Source organism: Colletotrichum paranaense (genome assembly GCF_030867605.1).
Source record: "Colletotrichum paranaense strain IMI 384185 chromosome Unknown Scaffold_6.1, whole genome shotgun sequence".
Classification (NCBI taxonomy): domain Eukaryota; kingdom Fungi; phylum Ascomycota; class Sordariomycetes; order Glomerellales; family Glomerellaceae; genus Colletotrichum; species Colletotrichum paranaense.
In genome coordinates, this window is record NW_026848964.1 from 2,944,132 (window position 1) to 2,969,592 (window position 25,461).

General features: G+C 54.7%; 8 protein-coding genes across 8 annotated transcripts; 5 read left to right on the forward strand and 3 right to left on the reverse strand.

Annotated features, from left to right (window-relative positions):
• Positions 1-2,501: 2,501 nt before the first annotated feature.
• Positions 2,502-2,999, forward strand: CPAR01_08646 (uncharacterized protein; the record flags this gene model as incomplete). The annotated part of the gene is made up of 1 exon (XM_060492914.1): positions 2,502-2,999. One exon carries the CDS (start codon positions 2,502-2,504, stop codon positions 2,997-2,999), a length of 498 nt encoding a protein of 165 aa, XP_060349284.1.
• A 202-nt stretch (positions 3,000-3,201) lies between these two features.
• Positions 3,202-4,257, forward strand: CPAR01_08647 (uncharacterized protein; the record flags this gene model as incomplete). The annotated part of the gene is made up of 1 exon (XM_060492915.1): positions 3,202-4,257. One exon carries the CDS (start codon positions 3,202-3,204, stop codon positions 4,255-4,257), a length of 1,056 nt encoding a protein of 351 aa, XP_060349285.1.
• Positions 4,258-5,523: 1,266 nt separating this feature from the next.
• CPAR01_08648 (saccharopine dehydrogenase) lies at positions 5,524-7,081 on the forward strand (the record flags this gene model as incomplete). Its single annotated transcript, XM_060492916.1, has 3 exons — positions 5,524-5,534; positions 5,607-5,689; positions 5,832-7,081. The coding sequence occupies 3 exons, from the start codon at positions 5,524-5,526 to the stop codon at positions 7,079-7,081; spliced, it is 1,344 nt and encodes a 447-aa protein (XP_060349286.1).
• Positions 7,082-8,671: 1,590 nt separating this feature from the next.
• Positions 8,672-13,088, forward strand: CPAR01_08649 (hydroxyacylglutathione hydrolase; the record flags this gene model as incomplete). Its single annotated transcript, XM_060492917.1, has 13 exons — positions 8,672-9,150; positions 10,181-10,759; positions 11,065-11,155; positions 11,274-11,286; positions 11,413-11,500; positions 11,605-11,676; positions 11,763-11,796; positions 11,865-12,081; positions 12,299-12,390; positions 12,492-12,626; positions 12,727-12,753; positions 12,849-12,931; positions 13,064-13,088. 13 exons carry the CDS (start codon positions 8,672-8,674, stop codon positions 13,086-13,088), a joined length of 1,935 nt encoding a protein of 644 aa, XP_060349287.1.
• Positions 13,089-14,386: 1,298 nt separating this feature from the next.
• CPAR01_08650 (calmodulin) lies at positions 14,387-15,080 on the forward strand (the record flags this gene model as incomplete). The annotated part of the gene is made up of 2 exons (XM_060492918.1): positions 14,387-14,389; positions 14,454-15,080. The coding sequence occupies 2 exons, from the start codon at positions 14,387-14,389 to the stop codon at positions 15,078-15,080; spliced, it is 630 nt and encodes a 209-aa protein (XP_060349288.1).
• A 750-nt stretch (positions 15,081-15,830) lies between these two features.
• Positions 15,831-16,800, reverse strand: CPAR01_08651 (eukaryotic initiation factor 4E; the record flags this gene model as incomplete). The annotated part of the gene is made up of 3 exons (XM_060492919.1): positions 15,831-16,111; positions 16,191-16,498; positions 16,622-16,800. The coding sequence occupies 3 exons, from the start codon at positions 16,798-16,800 to the stop codon at positions 15,831-15,833; spliced, it is 768 nt and encodes a 255-aa protein (XP_060349289.1).
• A 1,429-nt stretch (positions 16,801-18,229) lies between these two features.
• CPAR01_08652 (uncharacterized protein) lies at positions 18,230-18,640 on the reverse strand (the record flags this gene model as incomplete). Its single annotated transcript, XM_060492920.1, has 1 exon — positions 18,230-18,640. One exon carries the CDS (start codon positions 18,638-18,640, stop codon positions 18,230-18,232), a length of 411 nt encoding a protein of 136 aa, XP_060349290.1.
• Positions 18,641-20,751: 2,111 nt separating this feature from the next.
• Positions 20,752-24,930, reverse strand: CPAR01_08653 (kinesin motor domain-containing protein; the record flags this gene model as incomplete). Its single annotated transcript, XM_060492921.1, has 4 exons — positions 20,752-22,385; positions 22,452-22,773; positions 23,183-24,610; positions 24,658-24,930. 4 exons carry the CDS (start codon positions 24,928-24,930, stop codon positions 20,752-20,754), a joined length of 3,657 nt encoding a protein of 1,218 aa, XP_060349291.1.
• Positions 24,931-25,461: the final 531 nt, after the last annotated feature.

Genomic DNA, 25,461 nt, shown 5'->3' on the forward strand with positions numbered 1-25,461 from the left:
CCGTACGATCTCTCACGGCCAATGCCGATGCCCAGCAAGGAACTACAGTCCTTCTCTTACGGATACATGGTAGTCTTGTCTGGTAGACGCCAAAAGCATGGTCTGGTCGGCAGGCGTGAGTCAAACAAATACCACAAATCCGATTTGGAACCCGTCTACTCGTATACTGCGTACGGCATTGGGGAAGTGATCGAAGCATACATCGCATCATAGCCTGCAAAGTTTCTGCCGACAACCTACCTGGCAGCCGGCTTGCTTTCTCGAACAAGTACGTACTGCCCGACCAGGGGTTCCCTTATGCGGAGCCATCTCCGTGCTTCTCTCAAAGTTCTTCTGCGCCCTGAGACCAAGACCCCGATGGAGATCGTGGATTTTCAGAAGTCTGTGCTTTCCGCATGTTATTTTTTCTTTCTCCTTTTGCCTTGGATCTTTCTAAACGGAGTATTGACCGTACGATGGTTAGAAAGTTTTCCACTCCGTTTTAAAGACAACGACTCAACGATGCTTCCTAGTGCAGCAAGGACCAGATGAATCTTTGTCTCATTTCCACGATGTTGCCAGTCATCAGTCGGCTCGATACCAGAGGCGCATGCCGTGGTCGCACTGCAAGTTCCTCCTTTCCAAGTTAGCAGACAGGAGGGTCTATTGATCACACACACACACCACTGTAGGTATGCGTACGGACATTGTGTCTTCAGTTATCAATGGCAGGCAGCTAGGTAATTGGCACTTTCCCGGAAACCACCAAAACATGTAAAGGCAAGCCGCAAGATGCACATCCCCATCTTCACATACCAGCGTCCCCGTGCTAGGGGCCTAAGTGGGAGGGAAGGCTTGAGGCTTGGAGCCTTAGAGGGATGACGGTCATGGATTTATGGTCCCAGGAGCGGGTGTCTCTCCCCTTGGGTTCCATACCTAGATCCCCGAAGGGCTAGCACTGCAACGCCCCTTCTCATCCGACCCGTCAGTTCGAACTACCTAGGCGTACCGGGGTGTTTTCATCCTCGATGGCGGCTTGTGACTGGTCAGACGGTGACGGGACTTGAACGACTCAATGCAATAAGTCCACCCCCAGGGTCAAGGGGATAAGACTTGCCGCGACGCCGCGTGTGGTTTCCCTTGGACCCCTTCTCAACTTTTGGGTCCCTGGAAGGGAGGCGGCACACTCTTCTCTGGTGGCACTACTTCGTAGTGAACGAATACCTAGCGCTGTGTGGTCCGTAGGTAGTGGCGGTGGTATCCGTACTTTGTATCCCTGCCCCAGAGCAGCAACCTGGAAGGTATCCGTACCGCAGTCCAGTCGTGTTGCACGAGACGCAAGCAGGGATAGCATCTCTTACAGAGTCCCAGACTCCGACCTGGCGGCGTGAGCGCCTGGGCCGAGCGGTTCTTTCTGGGGCCAAGGACATTCCATCCATCTTCTCTTTGGTTTCCTTGCGTCCTTGACCGCCCGCCGCTCGTGAAGCCCCCCTCTAATGGACCATGATCCATCTCTGGGGCTGCTGCAGTAAGTACTTGGGTACCGGGAAGTGCTAGACTCTCTCCTCTCAGTCTTGAGTCTTCCCTCCCAAGGCCTGACTTCCCAAGACCCAGCCATTTGCCCAGAATCAGAATCAGATGCCCTGTCCTGACCCCCCTTGGCCCCCTGGCCTGTGCCTGCTCACCCGTTGACCAGGACGATACCTTGCGTGCCGTTGTCCCTCAGGCACTTTGTCTTGGTCGTACATTTTCGAACCTTGCATCCCGCCATGGCACTGCAGTCACAGTCGGTTTGGCATGGCGCGGTGCGAGGTGGAGGGAACGTAGGCAGTACGTACTCTGTCGCCAGGGGCTGTCCAATGTCCCATCTCAGGTGCCTTCTGTTACCCAAACAATGAAGACGCGACGCTCACTCAGTCAGTCAGTCACTCCTTCACTCCTCACTCAGACGGCACCCACCGAGTCCTTAGTCCTGGCCAGCACACAGTGTCCTGTGGCATTGGTACCGCAACCTGGTTTGCTCCACACTCCATTCATCCTCCCACCGCCGACGCTCCCTCCCTAGCACAGTAATCCCATCCGTCCATCCATTCAACCATCCATCCCTCCTCCAGAGAGTCCAGAGTCTGGTGGGTGAGTGTCCACTCGTGCCCATACACACGCTACGGTGTGCCAGAGAGGCCAGGGCCACACAATCTAAGCTAGAGTACCAGGGCAGCGAGACCAGCGAGGCGAGGCAATCAACCACTTATCCACTTCCGCATCCACATCCACACCCACCGCTGCTTTGCCCACACGCACACCAGCGCTATCGACAAGTCTGTCCCATGCTTCACTCCTCCCAGACTCCCAGTGCCTCCCTCCTCTTCCTCTCCTCCCCCCATATGGACGTGCCCCCCCCCCCGGCGGTCGTGGAGTACCTACTCTAAGAGGTACCTCAAGCCCCAAAGGGAATCAGCCGCCTCGTCTGCTTCGACTCTGAAATGCACGACGCTCCGAGGTGAGATCCATGCTCAACCAATATGACGCAGCCCGCTGGCCGCCCCCCTTACCATCTAGTGTACCTAGAATCCCAGACACCTTCTTCGTTCCCATACTATGCAGTCCGCACTCACCTCAGTTACGGAGCACACACCCATACCGGTACCCCATGCGCTCACACGAAGAAAGACGGAAATAGTACGTACCACCCCTGGCCAGCCACGCCTGGGACGCCTGCCGCCTGCGCTGGCTGCGCGGATACCTCCCATCAACATCCCATCCTCCACCCATGCAAGCAACCCGCGCTCGCAGCCTTTTGGTACGAAGTACACACACACACACACACACACACACACACACACACATGCCAAACCCTTCATGGTCTGAATTACTTGTTGGCCCACTTCGCACCCTTGGGCGACTTGCTCCTCTATGTACGGATACTGGAGCTAAGGTTTGATTTTATCCTTCAAGACCGATCTAGTATCACCCATGTCTTTTCTCGCTACTGTAATCCCTTGGGCCTTTTGGGACCATGACCTCTTGTCCATACATAGCCTGGGCTGAGTCCTTCCTTTCCATATCACGTATATCATCATCATCTACCGCATGTCCTACGACTAGGAACTCTTAGTTAAGAAACAAACAACCCGCAACTTCTCCCATCTTCATCCACCATCTCTATTTACCACAACACAACACTTGTCTGGCACCTACACACACACGCATACATCAAACAAGATGATGCCCACACTTATGGGAGGCGTTCTTCCTGGGCCCGTTCCCACACCCTATCACCCCGACACCTTTCTGGACGACTTGTCGAGACAGATGGCCATCTCCCAGGCTTCACGGAGACTATCTCGAGGCTCCAACGGACAACGCAACGCAGGAGCTATGCGTGTAGCCAAGCCCACCAGCGCCAGCAACAGCCCGAGATCAGCAGCAGCCATGCAGGCAAGGAGGAGGACTGTGGTGAACGATGGAAACCTGGCGAGGCGGAGGCAGCAGCCCATGGACCAAGTCCCGATGCCCGACTATGGATCTCAGTCACGACCGAGTCGTCCCCTCAGCTGGCACCCTTCGACCTTTCAACAACAGAAGATGGCCGTCCCTCAGAGCATGGCACAATACCCATTCCCTCCTGTCACGTCGGCATATGACACGGACAGCTACCACGTATACCAGCAATTCCCACCAACACCGGCAGCCTACTCGTGCAACACCTCACCTGTTGCCTCATTCTCCCCTTTGTCACTCCCTTTTGGAGGATATGATGGGTCCAACTACCTGCCTGTCGAGGGCTGGAACTTGCCTCCTCAAGCACCACCGGCCTACGTCTCTTCAGACAACACTGGCTACGCTGAGCCTTTCCCATCTCTACCAACTACGCTCCCGGATCTTACGCCGTCTTCCACCTCGACACAATGGAATTCGCACCATGTGCACGGCTTCACTAGCACTTCTCCGCCCACCCCCGAAACGCTGCCGCAGGCCCAGCAGCCCCAACCTATCGTCCCGAATGAGGACACTATCCCTTATCAACCCCTCGACGAGCCTGAGGAGGAGGGAGAGATCCTTGTGGGCATGGGACTCTATGACGCTCCCGACAAGTATGATCAGGACCCGCAACTCGACACATCTCGCTCTGCCATGTCCTCGCTGCTGGGCGTTTCTTTCCGCCCTCTGGAGGGTACGGGTAAGGGCCTGAAGCTTGAGGAGTCGTGGCAGCCTCCTGAGAGCGATGACGAGGATGAGGATGAGCAGGACGATGCTGATGGCGAAGACTCGGATTAATGACACGACCAAAAAGAAAAGGACAACTCTCACACATTACAACACCAGCGCAAGCGTTTGATGATTTTACGACGAAACCCTGTAGACTTTGTATGATATCAAGAAGATGTACCATCGAGAATCGGGCTTGGGGGATCTTTGGGGACCGCAAAGACGGAGCATCACTATGCATGCTCCTCATGTCAAAGAAACGAGGAAGATGAATGGAAAGGCAAAATACCCAAAGATAGAAGCATGGGCCAAATTTGTGGCCCTGGCGTCACAAAAGGCAAAGGCCCATGAAAGCGCCTAGATAGAAACTATCAAAACGCGTAAAGCGAAAAACAAAACATATACCTACACTCTGCATAGTCCCTTCGCTCTCCAATGTGATTCCTAGAATCAAAGTAATAGCTGCCGCTTAGTTGACAATCACAAACTTGCAACAGCTGCACCAACACGGCCAACACGACCACGGGGATTACATGGTGACAGAGGCGCCGGATGGAATGGAATTTGGAAGTGCAATCGTCAACGCGGACACTAAAAATAAGCGAAAAAGAGGCTCCCGAATGGCACCCCTGTCGAGGCATGGCATGAGCTGCATGTGGGTCCAAGTCTCCCCTGTCAAATTTTGTCAGTTGACCAATCAGTCGAGAGAAATAGCTCCCCGCCCCCGCCGTTCTGGCCAGCCCTGCCGGGTCAAAACACCCCGCCCGTGGCCCCTAGAAATTTTCTTTGGTGACCTCACCGTAGCCCAGTTGCACACCCAGCCACCTCCCTCCCTCTCCCCTCCCGTCCTCTCCTTTCCCACCGTACTGTGCGAGGTTATCCGTACGAATACCGAGCGTGCACCTCCATCTCTTTGCTGCCCGTCTCTGACTACGCAGTATGTGTGGCGAGTGAACCTTCCATCAGAGAGTTTTAGACTCCAATGATGAGGGGTCGAGGGGGAACAGCCGCCGTTATCGGATCGAACTTGGCACCTTCAGTTCTTTACCCCACCATGGATGCTTTGGAAATTTTCCTCGCTCGTCGAGTCACGAATCACGAATTACGACATTGAGAGAAAATAATTGGGCTCCAGTTCGGCTTCTCTCCCGTCAATCTCGAGTCCAAGTTCGGGTGGGTTCCCTTTCTGGCTTACCCCTCTTCTTCCGTTCGCTGCTGCTGCTACTGCTACTGCTTGTCGGAACCTGGATTGACTCACACAGAACAACCAAAAAAGTTGCATCAAGTTCAACCACGATACCATCATCATCCGGAAGAAACTAGTTGAATTTCAAGATGGCATCCCAGTAAGCCTGATACTCCCGTCGAATGCTTAACTCCCAAACAACTTCCAGTCGCTAATGGATTGATGACAATAGGAGCGTTTTGATGCTCGGCGCGGGCTTCGTGACCCGGCCGACGCTTGACATCCTCAGCGATGCCGGAATCCCCGTTACCGTTGGTACGAAGCTCCCCATCCTACCACCACTACCGCCACTGTCTCCTCCTCTTCCTCCCTACCCGCCCGAACCAGATATGGAGGCACCCGATATCAACCGCCAGACTTAGAATAACTGAAAACTGATCAATTCCTCAACACGCAGCCTGCAGAACCCTCGAGTCCGCCAAGAAGCTGTCCGAGGGCGTCAAGCACGCCACCCCCATCTCTCTCGATGTCAACGACGACAAGGCCCTCGACGCCGAGGTGGCCAAGCATGACCTCGTCATCAGCTTGATCCCCTACACCTTCCACGCGACCGTCATCAAGTCGGCCATCCGCCAGAAGAAGCACGTCGTCACCACCAGCTATGTCTCGCCCGCCATGATGGAGCTGGACCAGGCCGCCAAGGATGCCGGCATCACCGTCATGAACGAGATCGGACTGGACCCCGGTATCGACCACCTGTACGCCGTCAAGACCATTGAGGAGGTCCACCGTGAGGGCGGCAAGATCCTCTCCTTCCTCTCCTACTGCGGCGGTCTCCCCGCCCCCGAGGCCTCAGACAACCCGCTCGGCTACAAGTTCTCGTGGTCCTCCCGCGGTGTGCTGCTCGCCCTCCGCAACGCGGCTAAGTACTACAAGGACGGCCAGGTCGTCGACGTCTCCTCCAAGGACCTCATGGCCACCGCCAAGCCCTACTTCATCTACCCGGGCTACGCCTTCGTCGCCTACCCCAACCGCGACTCTACCCCCTACAAGGAGCGCTACAACATCCCCGAGGCCCAGACCATTGTCCGCGGTACCCTCCGCTACCAGGGCTTCCCCCAGTTTATCAAGGTCCTCGTCGACATTGGCTTCCTCGAGGACGCCGCCCAGGAGACGCTCGCCAGCCCCATTGCGTGGAAGGACGCCACCAAGGCCGTCGTCGGCGCCGCCTCGAGCAGCGAGAGTGACCTCGAAGCCGCCATCGTCGCAAAGGCCCACTTTGAGTCCCCCGAGGACAAGCAGCGCATCCTCAGCGGCCTGCGGTGGATCGGCGTCTTCTCGGACGAGAAGATTACGCCCCGCGGCAACCCGCTCGACACGCTCTGCGCGACGCTGGAGAAGAAGATGCAGTTCGAGGAGGGCGAGCGCGACATGGTGATGCTGCAGCACAAGTTTGAGATTGAGCACAAGGACGGCTCGCGCGAGACGCGGACGTCGACGCTCGCCGAGTACGGCGAGCCCAAGGGCTACTCGGCCATGGCCAAGCTCGTCGGCGTGCCCTGCGGTGTCGCCGTCCAGCAGGTGCTCAACGGCACCATTGCCGAGCGCGGCGTCCTGGCACCCATGAACTCCAAGATCAACGACCCCATCATGAAGGAGCTCAAGGACAAGTACGGCATCTACCTCATTGAGAAGACCTTGTCTTAGAGAGGTCTTGTTGGTCGAGATAGTGTTTGTACGTCTACCTACCGGGTTCAGCTGTCATGCGTGGGAATGGGCAAAAAAAAAAAGCATGCGCAGTTGGACTTTGATGAGAACAGAGTAAAAAGTTTAGACATTGTTCATCGGGAAGAATAGAAAACGCTTTGACGTGTCCATGATGTTTTCCTACATTGTTGCCTAGTCATGTCTGGAGTAAAGCTTGAAGGGAGTAATCGCGTGTATCGGACCATGCATCATTCGGTGGACCGACTGAGTCCGCGGGAATGCTCAGATTGATCAGTTCGCCTTGTGATGATGGGCCAAATAACGGGACGTGGCGGCTACTCATTTCAACTTCTCAGTATGAGAAGAAAGCGGATCTCCACACGAAACGCCATGACCAGACAACATAGGAGAGTGACATATCGAGATTGGAGGGTTCACTTCGTCTGATGATCAATAACAAGGAAAACGATAAGTCCGAATAACCGCGTGGAATGGAATGATGCTTTTTTGCACTTGATTTGCGTTTCTGACTGGTGTGAGTGAAGTGAGGTGAGAGGAGTGTATTAACGTGTCGCATGTGGTGGCGTTGCGTGTCCCAGAGGGATGGATTATTCTACACAGGTGAGTAAGTAGCTTGGGGCGTGTGAGTGTAAGCAAATGTGAGTGCCGTGAGAGTTGTGAGGGATAGTGGATGGATGAGTGTGTGAAATGTGGTTGGCGGTGAGGTGAAATGTGCAATCTGAAGATCGGGCGGCCGCTATTCGATACTAATCGGGGAATTTTAACACATTTCGCAGTTCCCCCCGTCCCAAAACTGAACTTTTTTCAACCTCATGTCTTCCCCCCCCCCCCTCCCATCCTATCCTCTTCCCCATTTTCCTCAACAGAGCCTTTGAAACCCAAATCCGCCATCAGACTGGACCCGGCTAGAACGCCATTCGAACAAGGGACGAAATCAGACGGTGCTCATTCGGCTCTCCCGGGTTATCCGTCTGGGGAAAACGAGCGAGTCCAGTCCTTCTGAGCCGCAAAGCCGTAAGAAAGCTTCAAGCGTAACGCCAAAAGCTGCGAGCGCTCCCCTCGCGACACACTAGGAAACGAAACCAAAGCGAACGACATTATTTCTCAAGGGGGACACACACGCATAGGGCCTGAAACACTGCAAGTCGTCAGCTTTTCTGAGGACCACTAGAGTTCTAGACAGACGGGGGTCGGGAGCAAAGGCTGCAGACAGCGAAACCGGGGGGGGAAAAAGACAAGCGGAACGGAACACGCGAGTCGAATTTGGCTTTGGGCTCTTTGGAAAAGACAGACTGGCAAGCATAGCACGTCTGTACAGCAGCAGCAGCAGCAGCCCAGTCAAGGAAAGCCAGACGAGGGCGGATCTGAGCACACCGTAAGTAATCGTACGTTCGATCACACACCACCAGGCCAGGACACATTGGGCACAGCAAGTCTCTCCCCGCAGCCAACCGTCCAGACTCTCACACATACAACCAGACACAAGCGCAGAGAGACGCACACCCACTCACACTCACACACTCTCGCAGTTGAACACCACACACCCGGCACATTACACACACCCAGCAAATGGTGCAGTACATCCTGACGCCGTGGCGCGATCGCCGCGAGCTGCTCAAGGTTCGCCAGCAGTTCTATCCCGCTGCCCCAGCGTCTGCATCAGCGGCACCAACAACATCCACATCCGCCGCCCGAGCTAGCGGTACGGCAGCAACAGCAGCGTCCGCGGCCGCCGCATCCCAGGCCCTGACAAGGTCTTGGATACGAGGAACAGCTGCACAAGCACAAGCACAAGCACAAGCACCAGCGCCGACGCCATCGTCAAGTTCATCAGCACCAGCAACAAGCACCAGCACCAACAAGACGACCCCAAGCAGCGACAAGCACCATGCCGTCGCGAGGGTGTCCATGTGGATGCAGCGCGGCAACTGCCCGCACATGGTCGAGTCCACGGCCCTGCTGACGGCCGCCATCCTCAGCGACGCCGAGAGCAAGGGCGGCGCCGGCACCTATGCTGTTCGCGCTGCCTACGCTGCTGCCTTCAGCCGGTACGTTTTACATCTTTCTCCAGAATTCCCTCTCTTCTCCCTCTCCTCTGTCTCTAATACTATCACTTGTCTCTTATCTGTTGTCCTCCATCATCTCAAGGGCCAAAAAAGGCTGTTTGTTAGTTCCAAGTTCAAGGTGCGGCGTGCCAGTGAGAGAAAGGAAAGTCTAGTAGGGGTGTTTTACGTTCCGTCCTGCGCCCGCCTCCTCCTCTTCCTCCTTCTTTCTGCCCTTGGAGTCTTGTCTCTAGAGAGTGGCTTGAAACAATCTCAATCCTCCAGGGATCTGGGCCGCCTCTTCTTTTTTGTCACCTCTACATTTGGATTTCGGCGCATTTCACATCTCACATCTTTATTTGACTTTTCTATCATTTTCACCCATCCTTCGACACAAACATACACACGCCCCCCCTCTCACCACCGAAGCACCCTACGTACCGTAGCCCACTCACTCTCACTCCCCCCTACCCGAGTCGGGTCCCGTCTGAAGGGCCATCAACAATCGCCTGATCTGCGCGACTGCTGGAAGCCACATACACCAAGACAGGCTTTCACTTACACGCACACCGCGCCGACCAGCACACCCACACCCCCTCTCTTCCCCCCTTCAAGATTCCCAGCAAGCCGGCGTGGTTTTGCAATTGGGCGTCTCACCTTGTTCGGGAAGCGTCAGCGGTACAGTACACTTGGGAGCTATGGTCTGAGGGACGTTCCTGGCATCGGGGGAAGCTTGGCCTGATTTGCTTGAGGCATGCTAAACTTCCTATGGCCTCTTTGAGGCCCGTCGCTGCAAACCCGGAATGCCATAGCTCGTTTCTCACCCTGTAGTCAATGGGCGCCGGTTCAAGAACCCAGTATGGGTGTGAGGGCTTGCAAGTGTCTTGCCCAGATCATTCATTGCTTGAGCCTCCGGGCTTCGGGAGCCCTGCCTTTTCCGCCTCGGGTACACGGTGCACCCCTTGATTGATCAATCTGCCACTGACACCGCCTGCCGATCGTTCGGTGTTGCTTACACTTCTCTTTTTTCGTCTAGGTTCGTGACCGGGCTCTTGGACGGCCATCAGGATAAGCAACGCAAGCTGAGCATGTACTCGGTGGCAAAGACTATTGGCTTGCCGGCGACCTTTGTCGAGCTGCGGCATCAGGCGACGCACGAGACGCTGCCGTCTCTCGCGAAGCTGCGGTCCGCCGCGCGCAAAGCGTTGGTTTGGATCTGGGAGTATTACTGGCAGCACCTGGGGCCTAATGAGGTCGTGAGCCAGGCCCCCGAAAGGACGGGTCCCGTGGCCGTCGCCGCCGTCTCTGCCGCCCCTGTGCGCCGCGAAGTCGTGGTCGCGTTTCTGGAGGAGCAGGACGCTGGGAGGAGGGCTGAAATGAGGAAATGGATTGACGGGCTGGACGAGAGTCGGTTGCTGGCGACACTGGAGAAGATTATTGAGGCGCCGCCGAGTGAGGCCGTCATGCTTGCGGCTCAGCGGTTATCAGAGGACATTGCGCGCAAGGGACAAGCAGATGGGCAGGGCGAGATGGAGGAGGACGAGGCTTCCGAGAGCGCTGGCACCGGATGGGCCAAGTTTGAGGGGACTTGGAAGCCGCGACCTATTGGCGTCGCGTAAATTGTCGACCCCAGCCGCAGGTGTCATATTTGAATATTCAAACATTATACCATCATCACTCCATATCATCTATGAAAGAAAATGCTCTTGCCTGTGAGGTATTTAGCATAGAGATATCACTGATGGAGTTGTTGTTGCAGTGCACATGCGACATCACGTGGGGTATGACGATGCCAATTGGATGCGGGTCGTCTGTCGTGCCCCCCTCGCGGATTTGTAATAACGTCACCGTGACTTGCCGAGGAGCTCCCGAACGCAACAGCTCACAGCTCTAATCCCCAACTGACTGCAGAAGAAACAGCTCTCACTACACTGCACAATTGCCTTTCATGAATACCCTCATCGCAAGGAGACCATTACTGAGACAAAAACTCGCCACCGTTACAGCTGCAGTGAGTTTTTTTCTCTAGTGTTTGCCCGTTCAATTCTAGGTTGATTAGCTATTTGTGAGAGATTGGGAAGCTTATACAAGGTGGATAGCTCACATTTGCCAACGCTATGCATATCCAGTCGATTCCCATGTGTACGTCACCTCCCGCAAGCTTCTTGATGCCCTTTTCGTTGTCAAACACGAGAGGATGGGAATGAGAGGCAGCAGACGGAGTATATGTTTCCATCATACTGGCATGAGATTTTAACTTGTTTTCAGGGGTGGGGAGTAGTAACAACTACGCCTACCTGGTCAAGGACGACAAGACCAATGATGCCGTCATCATTGACCCGGCCAACCCGTCCGAGTAAGTGTTTCTCCCCCATTACTCATGAATCTGAGGGAAAGAGGAAGGGCATCTTGGACTGCGGTTGCGTCGTGTATCGAGCTTAAGCTGATAACCCTCTCCAGAGTAACTCCCGTGTTGCAAAAGGCTATCAAGAGCGGCGAGATCAACCTCACAGCCATCGTCAACACGCACCAGTGAGACTCTCGTCCTTAAGAAAAATTCACAAACGACGCGGGGAATCCCCTCGAGACCTTGTGCGCGTATCTGACATCTCTGACAGCCACTGGGACCACGCAGGCGGAAACAAGAAGCTGGTACGTCTTGGACCCCCCCCTCACCCCCCTTTTTCGTCTCGCCCGGACTCACACACACACAAAAACAGCAAGGCGAGCTGGGCCTGAATAAGCTCCCCATCATCGGCGGCAAGGACTGCGAGGGCGTGACGCGGACGCCGGGCCACGGCGAGTCGTTCAAGATTGGCGAGGGCATCGCCGTCAAGGCGCTGCACACGCCGTGCCACACGCAGGACAGCATCTGCTGGTTCATGCAGGACGGGGACCAGAAGGTTGTGTTTACGGGCGATACGCTCTTCATCAGCGGTGGGTTCCCATCGTTTGCCCGATTTTTTTCCACCAACTTATTGCCTCCTTTTCGTCCCTTGGACGGTGACAATGCGGGGCGGGTTTCATCTCTCGATAATCATCACCATCACGAGGGAGAAGATGCCTTTGCGAAGAAGAGGTTCCCTGTTGGGGGAAGCAGGGGCGTAGCTGCGAGAGATTCTTTTGCTGACTATCCTTCCTTACTTTCCGACAGGTTGCGGCAAGTTCTTCGAGGGTAACGCGGAGGAGATGCACAGCGCGCTGAACAAGACGCTGGCCGCGCTTCCCGACGACACGGTCGTGTTTGTGAGTTTCTTGGACCTCCCATCAAACTTGATCCAGGAACGGGATGAAGCTTGGAACAAGGGGGGGGGGGGGGCATCATTGCTGACAGAGCACAAACAAAGCCCGGCCACGAATACACCAAATCCAACGTCAAGTTCGCCGCGTCGGTGCTGCAGAACGAGGCGATCCAGAAGCTGCAGGCGTTCGCGGAGAATAACAAGGAGACGCAGGGCAAGTTTACGATTGGTGATGAGAAGGTATGTTATTCCTAGTGTCCCCCCCCCCCCCTTTCGCAACAACGTGGAAGTACGAGAGTAAGGTTGGGGAAGATGAGCTGACGACTGCTTGAAAACACAGAAACACAACGTCTTTATGCGCGTCGAGGTGAGTTTTTACAGGCCCTTTGCCCCGTGGAGCCTCGCGGGCACTCTCGCCTTGGAGAGACACAGAGGCTGATGGTGGTATTTGTCACGAAATAGGACCCCGAGATTCAGAGGGTGACGGGGGAGAGCGAGCCCGTTTCCGTCATGAACAAGTTGCGTGAGATGAAGAATAACTTCAAGTGAGTAAGTGGCAGGTTTCCATCCCCCTCCCGTTTCATCGTATGGTATTCTTCTCCTACGGCGTCGGCCTGCTATGGGACGTGGCACTTGGGCCGGTAGTAATGCCATGAGCAAGTCTGACGGATGAATAGTCCACCTCCTGATTCCAAGATCTAACATGATGAGATTGCTCAAATGGAGGTCGGCAAGTTTAGGCCATAGGACATATTGCAAGAGTTTGAAGTAGGCAGTATGCGAGAGCAGTCTCTTGACCGCGAAATCAAAAGCACAGCAGCCACGTCTGTTACTACTTCTCAGACAGTGAACATCAAAGTCATCAAAACTACATCATCGCGTCACGAGCATGTCTCCCACAGGTCCTAAACGCGACAACCACAAGTGATTGAAGCGAGAGTGTGAGCCGGGGAAGGGGCGGTACGTCCTGCGACGCGCCCCCGTTTGTTTAATCTTGCTTCACTGTCCACACGTGCTCGCTCTGGGTAAGAAAGCGGCAAGCTCTAGCATTTTTTAGAAGCTGTGTCATGTCATGTTTTTGGTTTTCTTTTCAAGTTCGTCTCAATGTTTTGAAGACGGTGGTTCTTTGTCTAGTCCCGCTGGGGACGAGGAAAGGAAACCACGAAGAGGGTGCCATGTTTGGCGGGTTGTGATGCCTTGCGGGTGTGGCAACGGCATGTTGCAGCTGGAAACTCCCCGAGTTGGAAGCGCCGCGTAGGAAGAGGGCATGAATAGCCAAGTGGTGTGATCCATTTTGAAGTTTGGTATGAATGCAGGATCCCAGATTTGCTGGGCGCAGGTCCGGCGCGGAGACCGTGGAGCTTTGAGTATGAGGCACACTTCCTCTAGGCAGCTTTGACCTATGGCAGAGTGTGGAGGCGGTTTTGATAGATCCGTAAACTAATGTTCTCTTCGACCACGTTGCGTAGGTCTCGAGGATTTTGGTGAAAATGGTCCAGGTGATCGGCAATGGGAAGTGAAGCAGAGAGCGAAGTGTGCGCGCAGGATCCGGTGAAGGGCCTGCTTGTCGTCTGTCTCTCTGTTCAATCGCAGGGCGCCAGAGCTGGTTTGGGAGGTATCATGGTTGAGGTAGTCGACGCTTCTCACAGTGAGTGAGTGTCGTGAGGTTGTGATGGTTGAGAAAGGGAAGGAACCGTAGTTTGCGGAAGCTTTTATGTTGGAATTTTTTGCAACGGCGGGGCGGGCTATCGTGCGAGCGAAACTTCGCGCACATGGTCAGTGCACTGTATCCGAACACGCGCGGCTCCACAACCCATTAACGCGTCCCCGGCGCTCTTTCGTCCCGGCGCAACCATCGTCATTGACCTCCAGCTCTCAAGCACCTGCTTCGCTCGTGCTTGCGACGACCACGTTTTCCAAATCCCACCACCTCTCCCGCAGCCAACAAAACTCCTCCAAATCACCGAATCAGCATCTCAACTCCATCCAAGATTTCCAAAATGGTAAGCCACCACCACCCTCTTCGCAATCCTCAACCCACCCAAAACTAACACGCCAATTCCAAAGCCCGCAAAACGCAAACCGCCAACCCAAAAACCCTCCTCCTCAACAACAGACGTCCCCCGCCCCCGCGCCTCCAAACTCGCAAAAGAACACAATATCTCCGCCCACGAAGAGCGCGAGATCCGCGAAGCCTTTTCCCTATTTGCCGAACCCCTCAAAGGCTACTCCAAAGAAGGCGTCATCCCCACATCAGATGTCCGCTCCTGCCTCGTCGCCCTCGGCATCCCGCCCTCCTCCCGCGACGAGCAGGCCGAGTTCGTCGAGATCTTGGACCCCGAGGGCGAAGGCTTCGTCGCCTACGAGCCGTTCTTCGCCGTGTGTGCGTTGAAGTATCATCAGAGGGAAGAACGGGGCGGAGGGGAGGCGAGGAGGAGGGAGGTGGAGGAGGCGTTTGGGCTTTTCACGGGGGCCGGGGCTGGCGGAGGTTCTTCGGCGTCGGGTTCTGCTGGCCCACGGGATGTCATAACGATTGCGGATCTCAAGAGGGTTGCTGCCGTGCTTAGGGAGGACGTCAAGGACGAGGTGCTGCGGGATATGATCCTCGAGGCCAACGGCGGCGCGGGCGTAGGCAGGGGAGTGAGGAGGGACGAGTTTGAGGAGGTTATGCGGCGGGCTGGGGTTTGGCGATGATTGCGCGCGCGCGTGCGATCTACCTCACTGGCTGGGTTGGACGTTGAGAGGCTTCGTGGTCTAGGTGGCGGGTTTGGTCCTGCATTATACCCCATTGTGCTGGCGTTTGGGAGGCACGGCGATTGCATTTTCCTTCTTTCATTGTTTTAGGGCGCGCTTATAGCATCTACGGGCTACTTCTATTATCATGGTTCGAACTTCAATCCCACAGCTTCAAGGTTTACAATCCACACGAGTAACTGCAATATGCTGCAGTCCCTGGAACACGTTGGTAAATACTGGTGGTAATGATGATTCTATCTGATATCGGTGCAGCCCATATGGCACCCGTGGGGTGTGATATCTTCATCGCCCCCGAGAGTTTGTATTTCCATGCTAACAAAAGAAGAGACAACAAGAAAACGCCCATGACATATGCTTATTCCGGCCTTGTTCCTTGTGTGTTGGTGCGTTGCCAATTACCGTGGCCTGAGATTGAGTACGGACTTAACCTGATTTGCCCAACAAAACAAAACACATATAAATTCCCATTCCCGTATGTTTGGTGAGATTAAGACCAAGTGAGGTTCCTCCTCACCGTTGTGTCCGTCACTGGATGGGGGTTGCCTTTTGTGCAGAGAAGAGAAAGGGCTCGGGAGGGGGATTCATGCAGAGGCCACGCTGTTGGGCCTCGGAGCCGCAGCAAAGACCCTCTCAGACCCCAGCAAGGCCCTAGAATGGGGCAGAGTGCGGAGGGACGCGGCCGGCCTTCTAAGCCGGCGCACCTCCGGCCGCAGCCTTGGCCTTGTCAGCGGCCGCCTTTTGTGAGTCGATAACGACTTGGAGCTCGGGAGGTGCCTTGAAGCCGGCATGGTCCTGGTGACGCTTGTAGAAGTAGTTATCGGCCTTGGGGCGCAGCTCGGCGGGGAGCTCTTCGAGTACGCATTCCAGGATAGCATCGACGGATTTCTGCTTGGAGCCGTCGCGGTGCCAGATGGAGATGAGGTGGGAGTTGAAGCGGACGGACAGACCAACACCGCAAATCTGGTCGTCTGGAGGTAGTCAAGGGTTAGCTTAGTTGCGCTTGTGGTCAAGGAGATGCAAGAAGACACGGAAGAGAGGGCGACATACTGTCGTCTAGTACGCTCTGCAGCTTCTCGCCAATTGCAAGAAGCTGAACGCGAGTCCATACATCGGGACCAATGTTCTTGGGCACACGGAAGGTCCAGGCGCCGCCGTTGATGTTGCGGCGGTCCTCCCAGATGGGCTTGAAGCCCTGCTTGAAGAGGTATATGGACTCGCGCATCTTGATCTGATCGACGGGTGTGTTGTTGTTGTACTTCCAAAAGTCCTGGACGGATTCTATCTGCGAACCAAGCTGTTCCAGCTGCACCTTGTACTCCTCATCGTTGCCCGACTTTTGCTGGTCCTTTGCTTGTCTGGAGTAATGAGTATTGGGCGTTAGTCTTGAAAGCTTCAGGGGTGGTGGGGGTGGGGTTGCGCAAGATCTGGGACAGGCGCCTGAGGACAGACGCTGTGGTAATTTCAAGAGGAGCACTCACTTGTCAAAGTAGACATTCCAGTAATGTTGTGTGGGCAGAGGGCGCATGGCCTTGAGGAAGTTGCGCTTTGCATCGTCACGCTGGTCGGCCGGGGAGCTGACACTGGGCGAGTTGGGGTCGGTTGTGCTCTGGGAAAGCCCCGACAGGCCACGGGTGAAGAGGGCAGGTCTGGCGGCCATGGCGTGTGAAGTGGTTGGGAGGGCGGTGGAAAGGGGGTATCGAGATGAAAATGCACAGGGAGGGCAACAGCAGGTAAAGTCGCAGCAGCAAGAAGACGGAAAAGGGTGTCGAGTGTTGAGTCGCAAGGCAAATGTCTGGTCGAAGGTGAAGTTGAGGTCGTATGTTGCGTCGCTTGCCCGCTGGACCTGGTCGGGGATCGGGGGTCGGGTAGGCGTGACCGAGAGAGGTACCTTAAGAGGGACGACGGACGGGACACAGTGACAAGTTACACGCTGCCAGACTGAGATGCCCTTGCTTTTTTGGGTCGCTGGTCGTTGGTTGGCTGAGTGGAGTGCGGCGGTGCCTAATGTAGCAACGAGGGGCAGAAGTGGGCAGGCCGTTGACGGGTCGGGGGACGGGGCACGCTTAAGTGCCTGAAGGCCGGCGTCCTTTACTGTATAGTTGCTGTGTGCTGGTTGCTGACTTGGCTTGTGTGTGTGGTAACGTGGTTTTGGCCCGGTAGGAGAAGACGTGGAGAGAGACGGGAGGCTTGGGCTTGTTTGGAAATCGCCAATGAAAGGACCGGTTTGGTGGGTTTCTTGGACTTGTCTGGGGGAGTACAGATACAGCCTGTTCGTATGTATCCGTAGTCTGTAAGGAGTATCCGTATTGGCAGATCAGACAGCGAGATGGCGCGGGGAGGGGAGATTTGATTGTCAGGAACAGATGCCCTTGTCTTGCAGCTTGCTTTGGCGCCCGGTGGTGTTCCTCTCAAGTGTCAATTACCTAGTGCCAGGGACCCGACAGAGGGACACAAGTGGACCAGAAGATACCTGTTAGACAGAACAAGGCGTGACGACTGATGACAGCAGCTGGGGATCGGGTTCCTTGCAACTCTGAATGACTCGACGGTTGTATTCAGGGAGTTGGTGACAAAGAATCGTAAAGATACAACAGGACGACGACCGAGGGAGAGGCGGTAGAGAGAAAGGGAAGGAAGAGACCCGGGGACGAGTCCGCGGCGAGGTAGGGGTATTAAGCAAGAAGCTGTCCATCTCACTTCATCCCATCTCTCGTCCCGGCGATACTCAAGATACCTCGATGGTGCTCCTCTTTCTTGTGCTTCAGAGCATGGAGGGCGGATACATTCTGCGAGGTACCTCACCACAGGGGGCATCAGAAATCTAGGGCGGCAACACAAGACGACACTCCAGGCGGTCCCAAAGAGCAGGGCATCTTTGCTATGGGCGGGATAAGTAGAGGGCGGGAGTCAGTCTAGGAGATCTGTCTGGATAAGGTAGAGTGGGCAGGGAGCTTCGAAATCCGGTCAAAGGTCACTCCGGGGCTTAGATCTGAGGTCTGAAGCACAGCAGGACAGGGCACCTTGGTCCTGTGGGCAATGGCATATGAGCCCCGAGAGAACAAGTGAGAAGTGAGCAGGCTCCAGACTCAACTTCTCAAAAGAGTCGTCAGAATCTCGACGGGGGAAAGGGGAAAAGGAGACGGGACGATACACGAACCGTCCGAGTGTACAATGTCCAGTATTTCCTGGCTGCACGGGTACGTACAGATACATATGTACCTTAGGTACTCTGCAAGGTACAGGCGAATGAGGACGTCTCGGACGCGATTCCTGCTCCTGCTTCTGCTCCTGCTGCCCATGTGGTGGTGGTGGAAGGAACCTGCCGCTGCACACATGAGGCACGCAAGCGAAACGGCAACGGCATCCTCCTGCGGTCCTGCCGTAGCCTGCCGTGTACCTAGGTAGGTACGGACCCAAGGTGACATTCCGCGGCAGCCGTCACGGCCGTCCGTCCCGATCTGACTGTGATGTCTGGAGACGCTGGAACCGACTGGCATTGGCAACTTGGCAAACCCAGAGCCGACGAGTTTATCAACGGCTGGGACGGTATCACAGTAGTCGATCCAGAGGAAGCGAAGAAGAAATCCGGGAGATGGTACTTAGAACTTTGGTGGGAACATCTTACCGCCCTGAAACATCCAGCCGCCGGCGCGGCCAGTGATAAGTCGCGGCGACGAGGGTGGACAAGGGGAGCAAAGACCGGATGTTCAGGTTCACGTTCGAGAAGGAAGGTTATTACCCACGTTACTCCGTAATACCATACAAATACAGCTGTTCTTTTCGGTTCGGCGGTTCCTGAGGGTGGTGTAAATGAGCAGGGTCGCCGCCTGGCAGGGGGGTTTACCAGCTTCCAGGAACAGGGACCAGGAACGAGGCGTGTGCCGCCATGGGATTGCAAGGTGCCTTACGCGCAGATGTCGTTGGAAACCACAACTTACGCAACCTCCCCTCGAGTTTCCAACTTGTCGAAGAGGAGCTGATCCGAGCGAGGCCAGATGCCTTGCCTCCCTCGATGAGCAGTTGCCTGCCAATAATGGTCAAGAGCATATTGTAAAGTGACTGCAAGCCTGAATTTGTCTACCGTGGAAGAAGGCACATTCTTCTGGATACCTCAGTCAACATGTGTCCAGCTATGACCCTTAACATCCCATCCAACGTCTGAGCTGCTCAACATTATCAAACGGAGCGGAGAAGGAGATGCACCCACAGGATCAATTGACTCTCGGAAAACTTCGTCATAGTCACACTAATGCACGCTCTCTAACCACTCGCACACTTCAAAGCTCGAGAGTCGGGTTCGACGCCCAGCTCAACCAACAGCCCGTTCACTCAACCTTTTTCTCGCGCTCTTCGCCCTTTTGGCAATCCTCTAGAAATCACTCGCATATCAGACAGGAACGAACCCCTTAAAGTCAAAAAGGAAGAAAACTTGAGATGGAACTCGAGGACGGTATATCGCAGAAAGTCGCGACGTTGAATATCCGAGACGTGTTGGCTCCTACGAATGCATCCCCGCGGAAAGCACGGCAAACAGGGCCACACGACGATGAGCCGCCGCCATATACAGACCACGAGTTGACTAGCAAACTAACTCCTCACGATCTTCCGTGACGATCAAAACATTGTAAGGCAAACCAACTGATCGCAAGCTGCTTCGGGCAGCCTCGCCGGAGAAGAAAACTAAAAACCCAAACGGCGTTTGCACCCGAACTATACTTAGGGAATAAACATCAAGCTTCATCCAATACTCAATTCAACAGTCCAGATGTGCCTCTTGAATTGGCACACCCAAACGAAAGCCGTTTACCTCGATGTCCTCCAACTCTCAAAACTCCCGTCGGACATTGGATTCCTAGGGCTGGCAAGTTTGACACTCAACACGGACACAGACGCACGTCAAAGTTTCGACGGCCAACGGCTTCCGGAGCACGTTGCCCGCCGTCGAAAGAACTAAACCGCTGTCTCGAAACTCCTCCCCCTGACAATGTAGTTCGCTGGCTTGCTTCGCCGTCGTCTCTTCCGGATGCTTCATCCATGCCAACCACAAACCCTGTCTGACCCTAACAACGACATCCCTCTTCGGCTCTCGACGATCGGCGTATTCCCAATTTGCAGTACTCTCAATGGGACAGTTGACTGTGTATTTCTAGAGATGGCGCAAGCGGCACGTAGCGGCCCCCGACGACCCTCCCGCGCCTTGCTCCATGCACCTTGACTTGTGAAGCACCGCCAGAACGGATCCCCTGTTTGAGATCAATGGGAACAAGCAAAGAACACCCGCCCACTTTCCATGAGATCTGACAGGCCGGATCGTGTTCCTGCGAGTTTCAATCGTGACGTGTCCCGACAGAGGAAACAGCCATTTATCCACACTGGGTTATCATCACTGGTCTCAACCCAGTACGAGAGTCTTCATGTGCCATGTACTATGTGTTGACTGCAGACTATGGATTCTGTCTCTCTCTCTCCTAAACAAAGTAAACCCCGAAGAACAAGAAGGACTCCCCAAACACCATGCTTACCATTGTCGTCTTGGCGCTTCGTAACAATCAATAGCCGAGCTCTGTCGCCCGCAACTCATTCATCAAACCCCCCTACACATATAACTTTAGAAGTTCATCTTGCTTCCTGCAGATGGCGCCTCGCCGACCCAGCGTTCTTTGTCGTCTCCAATCTTCCTTCGGAACATGCCCAGATCGCTCAGCAGACTGCGCATGTACTCCTGCATGTCGCTGGCATTATCCTCCATAACGTCCGAGTCGTACGCCGTGTCGTCCGAGTCGTCGTACAATGACTCGGCGTCCTCGCCATTCTCCTCCTTGCCCTCGAGACCCGCCGACTTGGCCCTCTGAGCCTCGTCCTCCACTTCCTCGGCCTCCGGCGGCTTGATCGTGACGGCCGGGATCGGGTTCTTGAGACTCTCGAGCGCGAGCTTGAGATGCAGCCGCAAGGCCTCGTTCTCTGTCTGCAGGCTACGAATTTTGCCCTCGGCGACGAGACTGCGCTCCTCCATCATGCGCTGCATCGTAGCCACGTGGTTCTGGTACTCTTCGAGCTTTTCCTCCTGGTCCTTGGTATCCTTCTCCCGCCGGCGCGATTCCGACACTGACAGCTGAAGGGCTCGGATCTCGTCCGCCATAGCTGCGATTTGGGCATCGCGCTCCGCTGACGAGATCTGGTCTTGGTTGACAACCGCGCGCGTGCGGATGCGCTTGGCTTGATCTGCGTAGCGAAGCGTCGACAGAGTCTCCTCGTAATCCGACGGCGCGATGCAAGCAATCATTGCCGTTTTACTGTTGCCTCCCAGCGAATCCTTCAACAGCCACGTGAGAATTGAGTCTCGGTACGGCACGACGTCTTTGCTGCGCTTTCTCGAACCCGCCTTGGCATCGGCGAGCGCTCCTATCACTCGGCCAAGGGTCGTCAGCGACTTGTTGATGTTGCTGCCTTCGCGAAGCCGCTGGCCTGTTGCCTCGGTCGCCTTGGCACGTTCGCTGCCAGCCAGATCGACCAGGCGGATACGCGAACTTCTCTCCGTCGTCTCGTCCGTTTCCATGTCATGGTGGATCTGCTTGAGCATGATTGTGAATACCGCGTGACTGCGACTACTCGTGTCGTTCATTCTGGTGCTGGCCACGGTTCTCGACCTGTCTCCCATCGTCATGTATCGCAAAATCTCATTGAGATTGCGGACAGGAACCTCGGTCAGATCCTTGACGTACGGTCCTTCCGTTGGCGACTCCCTGATTTTGAGATAGTACGGCGGCTGGTTAGCCACAACCGGGACAAGCAGGTCCCGGACGTGCTCATTGTAGACCTCAAAGTATGACACCCTGACGTTGTAGGAAATGTTGGGCGTCTCGTTTTGCGCAGATTCGATTCGCTCGAAGAGATCCTCGCACGTTCGAGGAATCAAGCCCGGCTGGTCTGGTGTTCCCATCATCGTATAACTCTTTCCGGAACCTGTTTGACCGTAGGCGAAGATGCATGTGTGATAGCCCTCAAAGTTGTGGTCAAGGAATTCCTCGCCCAGACTGTTGTAGACGTCTTCCTGGTGGGCATAATACTTGTCGCTGAGATCATGACTCCAGAAAGAATTGTCGAATGTAAAATTCTTTTCTTCGATAACCTTTCTCGTCTTTGCTTTCGCGTTCGCAGGGTCGCTGTCGTTGGGCACGAGAAGCGTCGTTTGCTGGGTGATGGGGTCCATCTCCACTAGGCACTCGGCACCACGCTCGATTTCTGGTTTCTTTCATCAGTCTCCTTCTTCTTTTTCTTCTACGTCGTCCTAGAAAGCCTTCGACATACCTCTGGGCAGAAACGCCCGCACTCGGACAACGACACGAACATTGCCTCCCCCGTCCATTCTGACCGGTCCATCGTGCGACCGCAGAGACGGGGTTGAAGCAGATGAGTAGAGAGCCGGCATCTCATAAACCGCTGGCGGTAGCAGTCGATGATCGAGAGACAATCCACAAAGGGTCTGCTTCAATTCTTCAAAAATTGCGTGGTATCGTTGCCGTTGCGAAGCCCACATCCCAACTCGAGGCGGTCGGGCTTGTTTACTCGGTTGCCCAATTGGGAGGAAAGCTGGTGGGGCCGAGTTGCCGGGGCAGTGACGCCACACTAGCTATGCGGTGTGTTGTTCGCCTGGGGTAGGAACGCAGGGGTGTTGCAAGTACGTTCTTGGAAAGTGTCGTCGATTTGCTTTTTGTTGGCAAATGAAATGATGGAAAAGGGATTCAGATTCAATTGGGTAAGTGATGGTTTTTTTGGTCTTTGCTAGACGGAGGAAGGGCCGCTTATTCACAGAGATGCGCAAAAAGGCATCGGTGCCGGTGTGTTGTGGAAGAATCAGATGACAGACAGTCGTGCTCCATTCGTGTAAACAAAAGTCTAGTGTACACTCGGCACCTCTTTGACGGTGTCAACGCCCAACCTGTACCAAACGCCACGCAGTCTAGTGTATTCTATAACTGTTACCGACGCAAACCAAGTTACGGCCGTCTAAACCCCTTGCCCAGAAGCTCTGAGCCCACCTCTACGATGATCTTCTCATCTGGGAATTGCTTCTTCTTGGCCAAAATCGTGTCCTCCGCATCCATCGCCCTCAGCAAATCCGAGACCTCACTGTCACTTGGTGTGCAGTAGACCAAGTAACCCAGTGCAAGAAGCATACCCTGCAGTGCCTCTGGCGAAGACTCCTCTTGTCCAATGGCTTCTAACACCGATGCAGCCAGCTCTACCGCGTCGCCGTCTGGCAACACGTCTCCAGGCTTCTCACGTCTGACTTTGTTGCTGAAAAGCGCCAAATTGAACATGAGGGACGAAGCGGAAACACGAACATTGTTGTGGCTGTCGTCTAGGAAACTGGAAGATATTAATTGGATAACGGGTGCTCTCAACGTCTCGTTTCGTAGTATTTCCTCCGGGAAGAGAGGCGTGGAAAAGAAGTTGCACGCCATTTGCAGTGTAACCAAACGCAAAGCGTACGGGCATTCGCTGTGTGAGTTGACGAGTCTAAGGATTGCCAAAACGGTCGTGTGTCCCTTTTCCTCAGCAAAGTAGCCGCTGAACCTTGCATCGACGAGCGCACATCTAAACAAGTCGACGATGGTGAAGAGAATCTCAACAGGTAACGTCTGCACTGATTTTTGCAAGAATCCCGAGAATTCGCCTAGGTTCGGGAGGACTGCGGCCGCGGCGCCCTGCTTATCGCGGGCCTCGATGAACTGCTTGGTTGCCTGCACGGCTGACTCGTCTGCTGCCGAACCCATCTTGCCCAGAAGTTTGGCCAGTGGCGGTACTTTTGAGAACAATACCGGCTTTGCGTTCGGGTTAGAAAAGCTGGGTAGTTTGAGGGACTCATGAGGGTGCCGAGGCCAAGCCATCTGTAGCAGGAGCTGGACGTTCCCCCGAAGAGCAGCAGGATCAGCGCCTGCCCACTCATTCTCCTTTTCTCCATGCAAATAGGTGATGAATGTCGGAGTTGCTCGAGGATAGTCCTTTCCGGGAAGCGGCGTCAATTGGGCCACGTCTACTTTGATGAACGTCGCTTTGCTACCTGCCTCTGCGGACACCTCATCAAATATGGGTGAGATGGCCCTGCAAGGTGGGCATGTAGCGGAGGTGAAGAGAACCACAGCGCAAGACTTTCTCGCTGATTCAAGGGCTGCATCTAGCTCCTGTGAGCTACTCACAATCCTGATGTTTGATTGGGGTTTTGTGGGTTGTGGTGCGGATCCGTATCCTGGAGGAGTTGAGTTGTTCTGGATACCAAGGATTGAACCATTTTGTCTGTTGGAGTTTATGACTTGGTTGAGTTGAGGCATGAGCATTCTGCCCATTGGAGAGCTGAGTACGGCATCTGGCATCTTGATGATATGTTCTGGGATGCCTTTCCCAAGCAGGAACTGAGAAAATGAGTCTGAGAAGTTGTTGCAGTTGTGTCTCCAGAGATCGTAGGCCTGGTGAAAGGTTAGTCTTTGTTAATTCGAACATATGTTAAGCCCACCTCGGCTGTAAAAATTGGCCTTAATGAGTCTAGGAACTCTTCAATGACCTCCATGGGTAGTTCTGTCTTTCCAAGGAAGATACGCTCCATAGGCTGGCCCAGATGAGATGTACCCGGAGTGATGTCAACGATGCCACCATCGTAGACGTACTCGCGTCCGTTGAGTTGGATGGATGTGTGATAGATCGCATCGAGGTGAAATCCAAGCATGCCTTGGGACATTTGCCGCGCAAGCCCGCGGGATAGGTCGTACGTTAAGAGATGCACGTCCATCTTGAGAGGCTTCGCTCGGTCTAGTCCGGGATCTGGCTTCTTTACTAGGAAGTAATGCAGTTCAGTCGAAAAGTGGGAAGGTTGTATCTTTGTTGACTGATGGAAGGTAAGATTGAAGCTGTGTACGGAAGAGAGTTCGATCTTGGATTTCTTAATTTTCTCTCTGGAGGATGCTCATATCTATCATTACGCCGGAGGCAACAAGACGTAGTCGTAATAGTTATTGCACGAGAAGCTTCCAGGGTCCGGTCACAGTGTCAGATCCGATGGAGGCAGCGCCACACGTGGCTTGGAATCTAAGGTAAGGTACCTAGGTAGGTGCCGACTAATCGATAAGATGCATAGGTATATCCACCGCCTGCAGATAAGGTGCCAGACTGCAGTACGTAATCTTAGGTAAGCTCAAATGCCAGCCGTGCCTTGACCACAAGCTGATCACCTCAGGAATGATCAGAACATGCCCGGCAAATGGGCCCTACCTTAATGCGTGGGTGAGGTGCCGTGTGAAGGAGCGACTGCGCAATTTAGGGG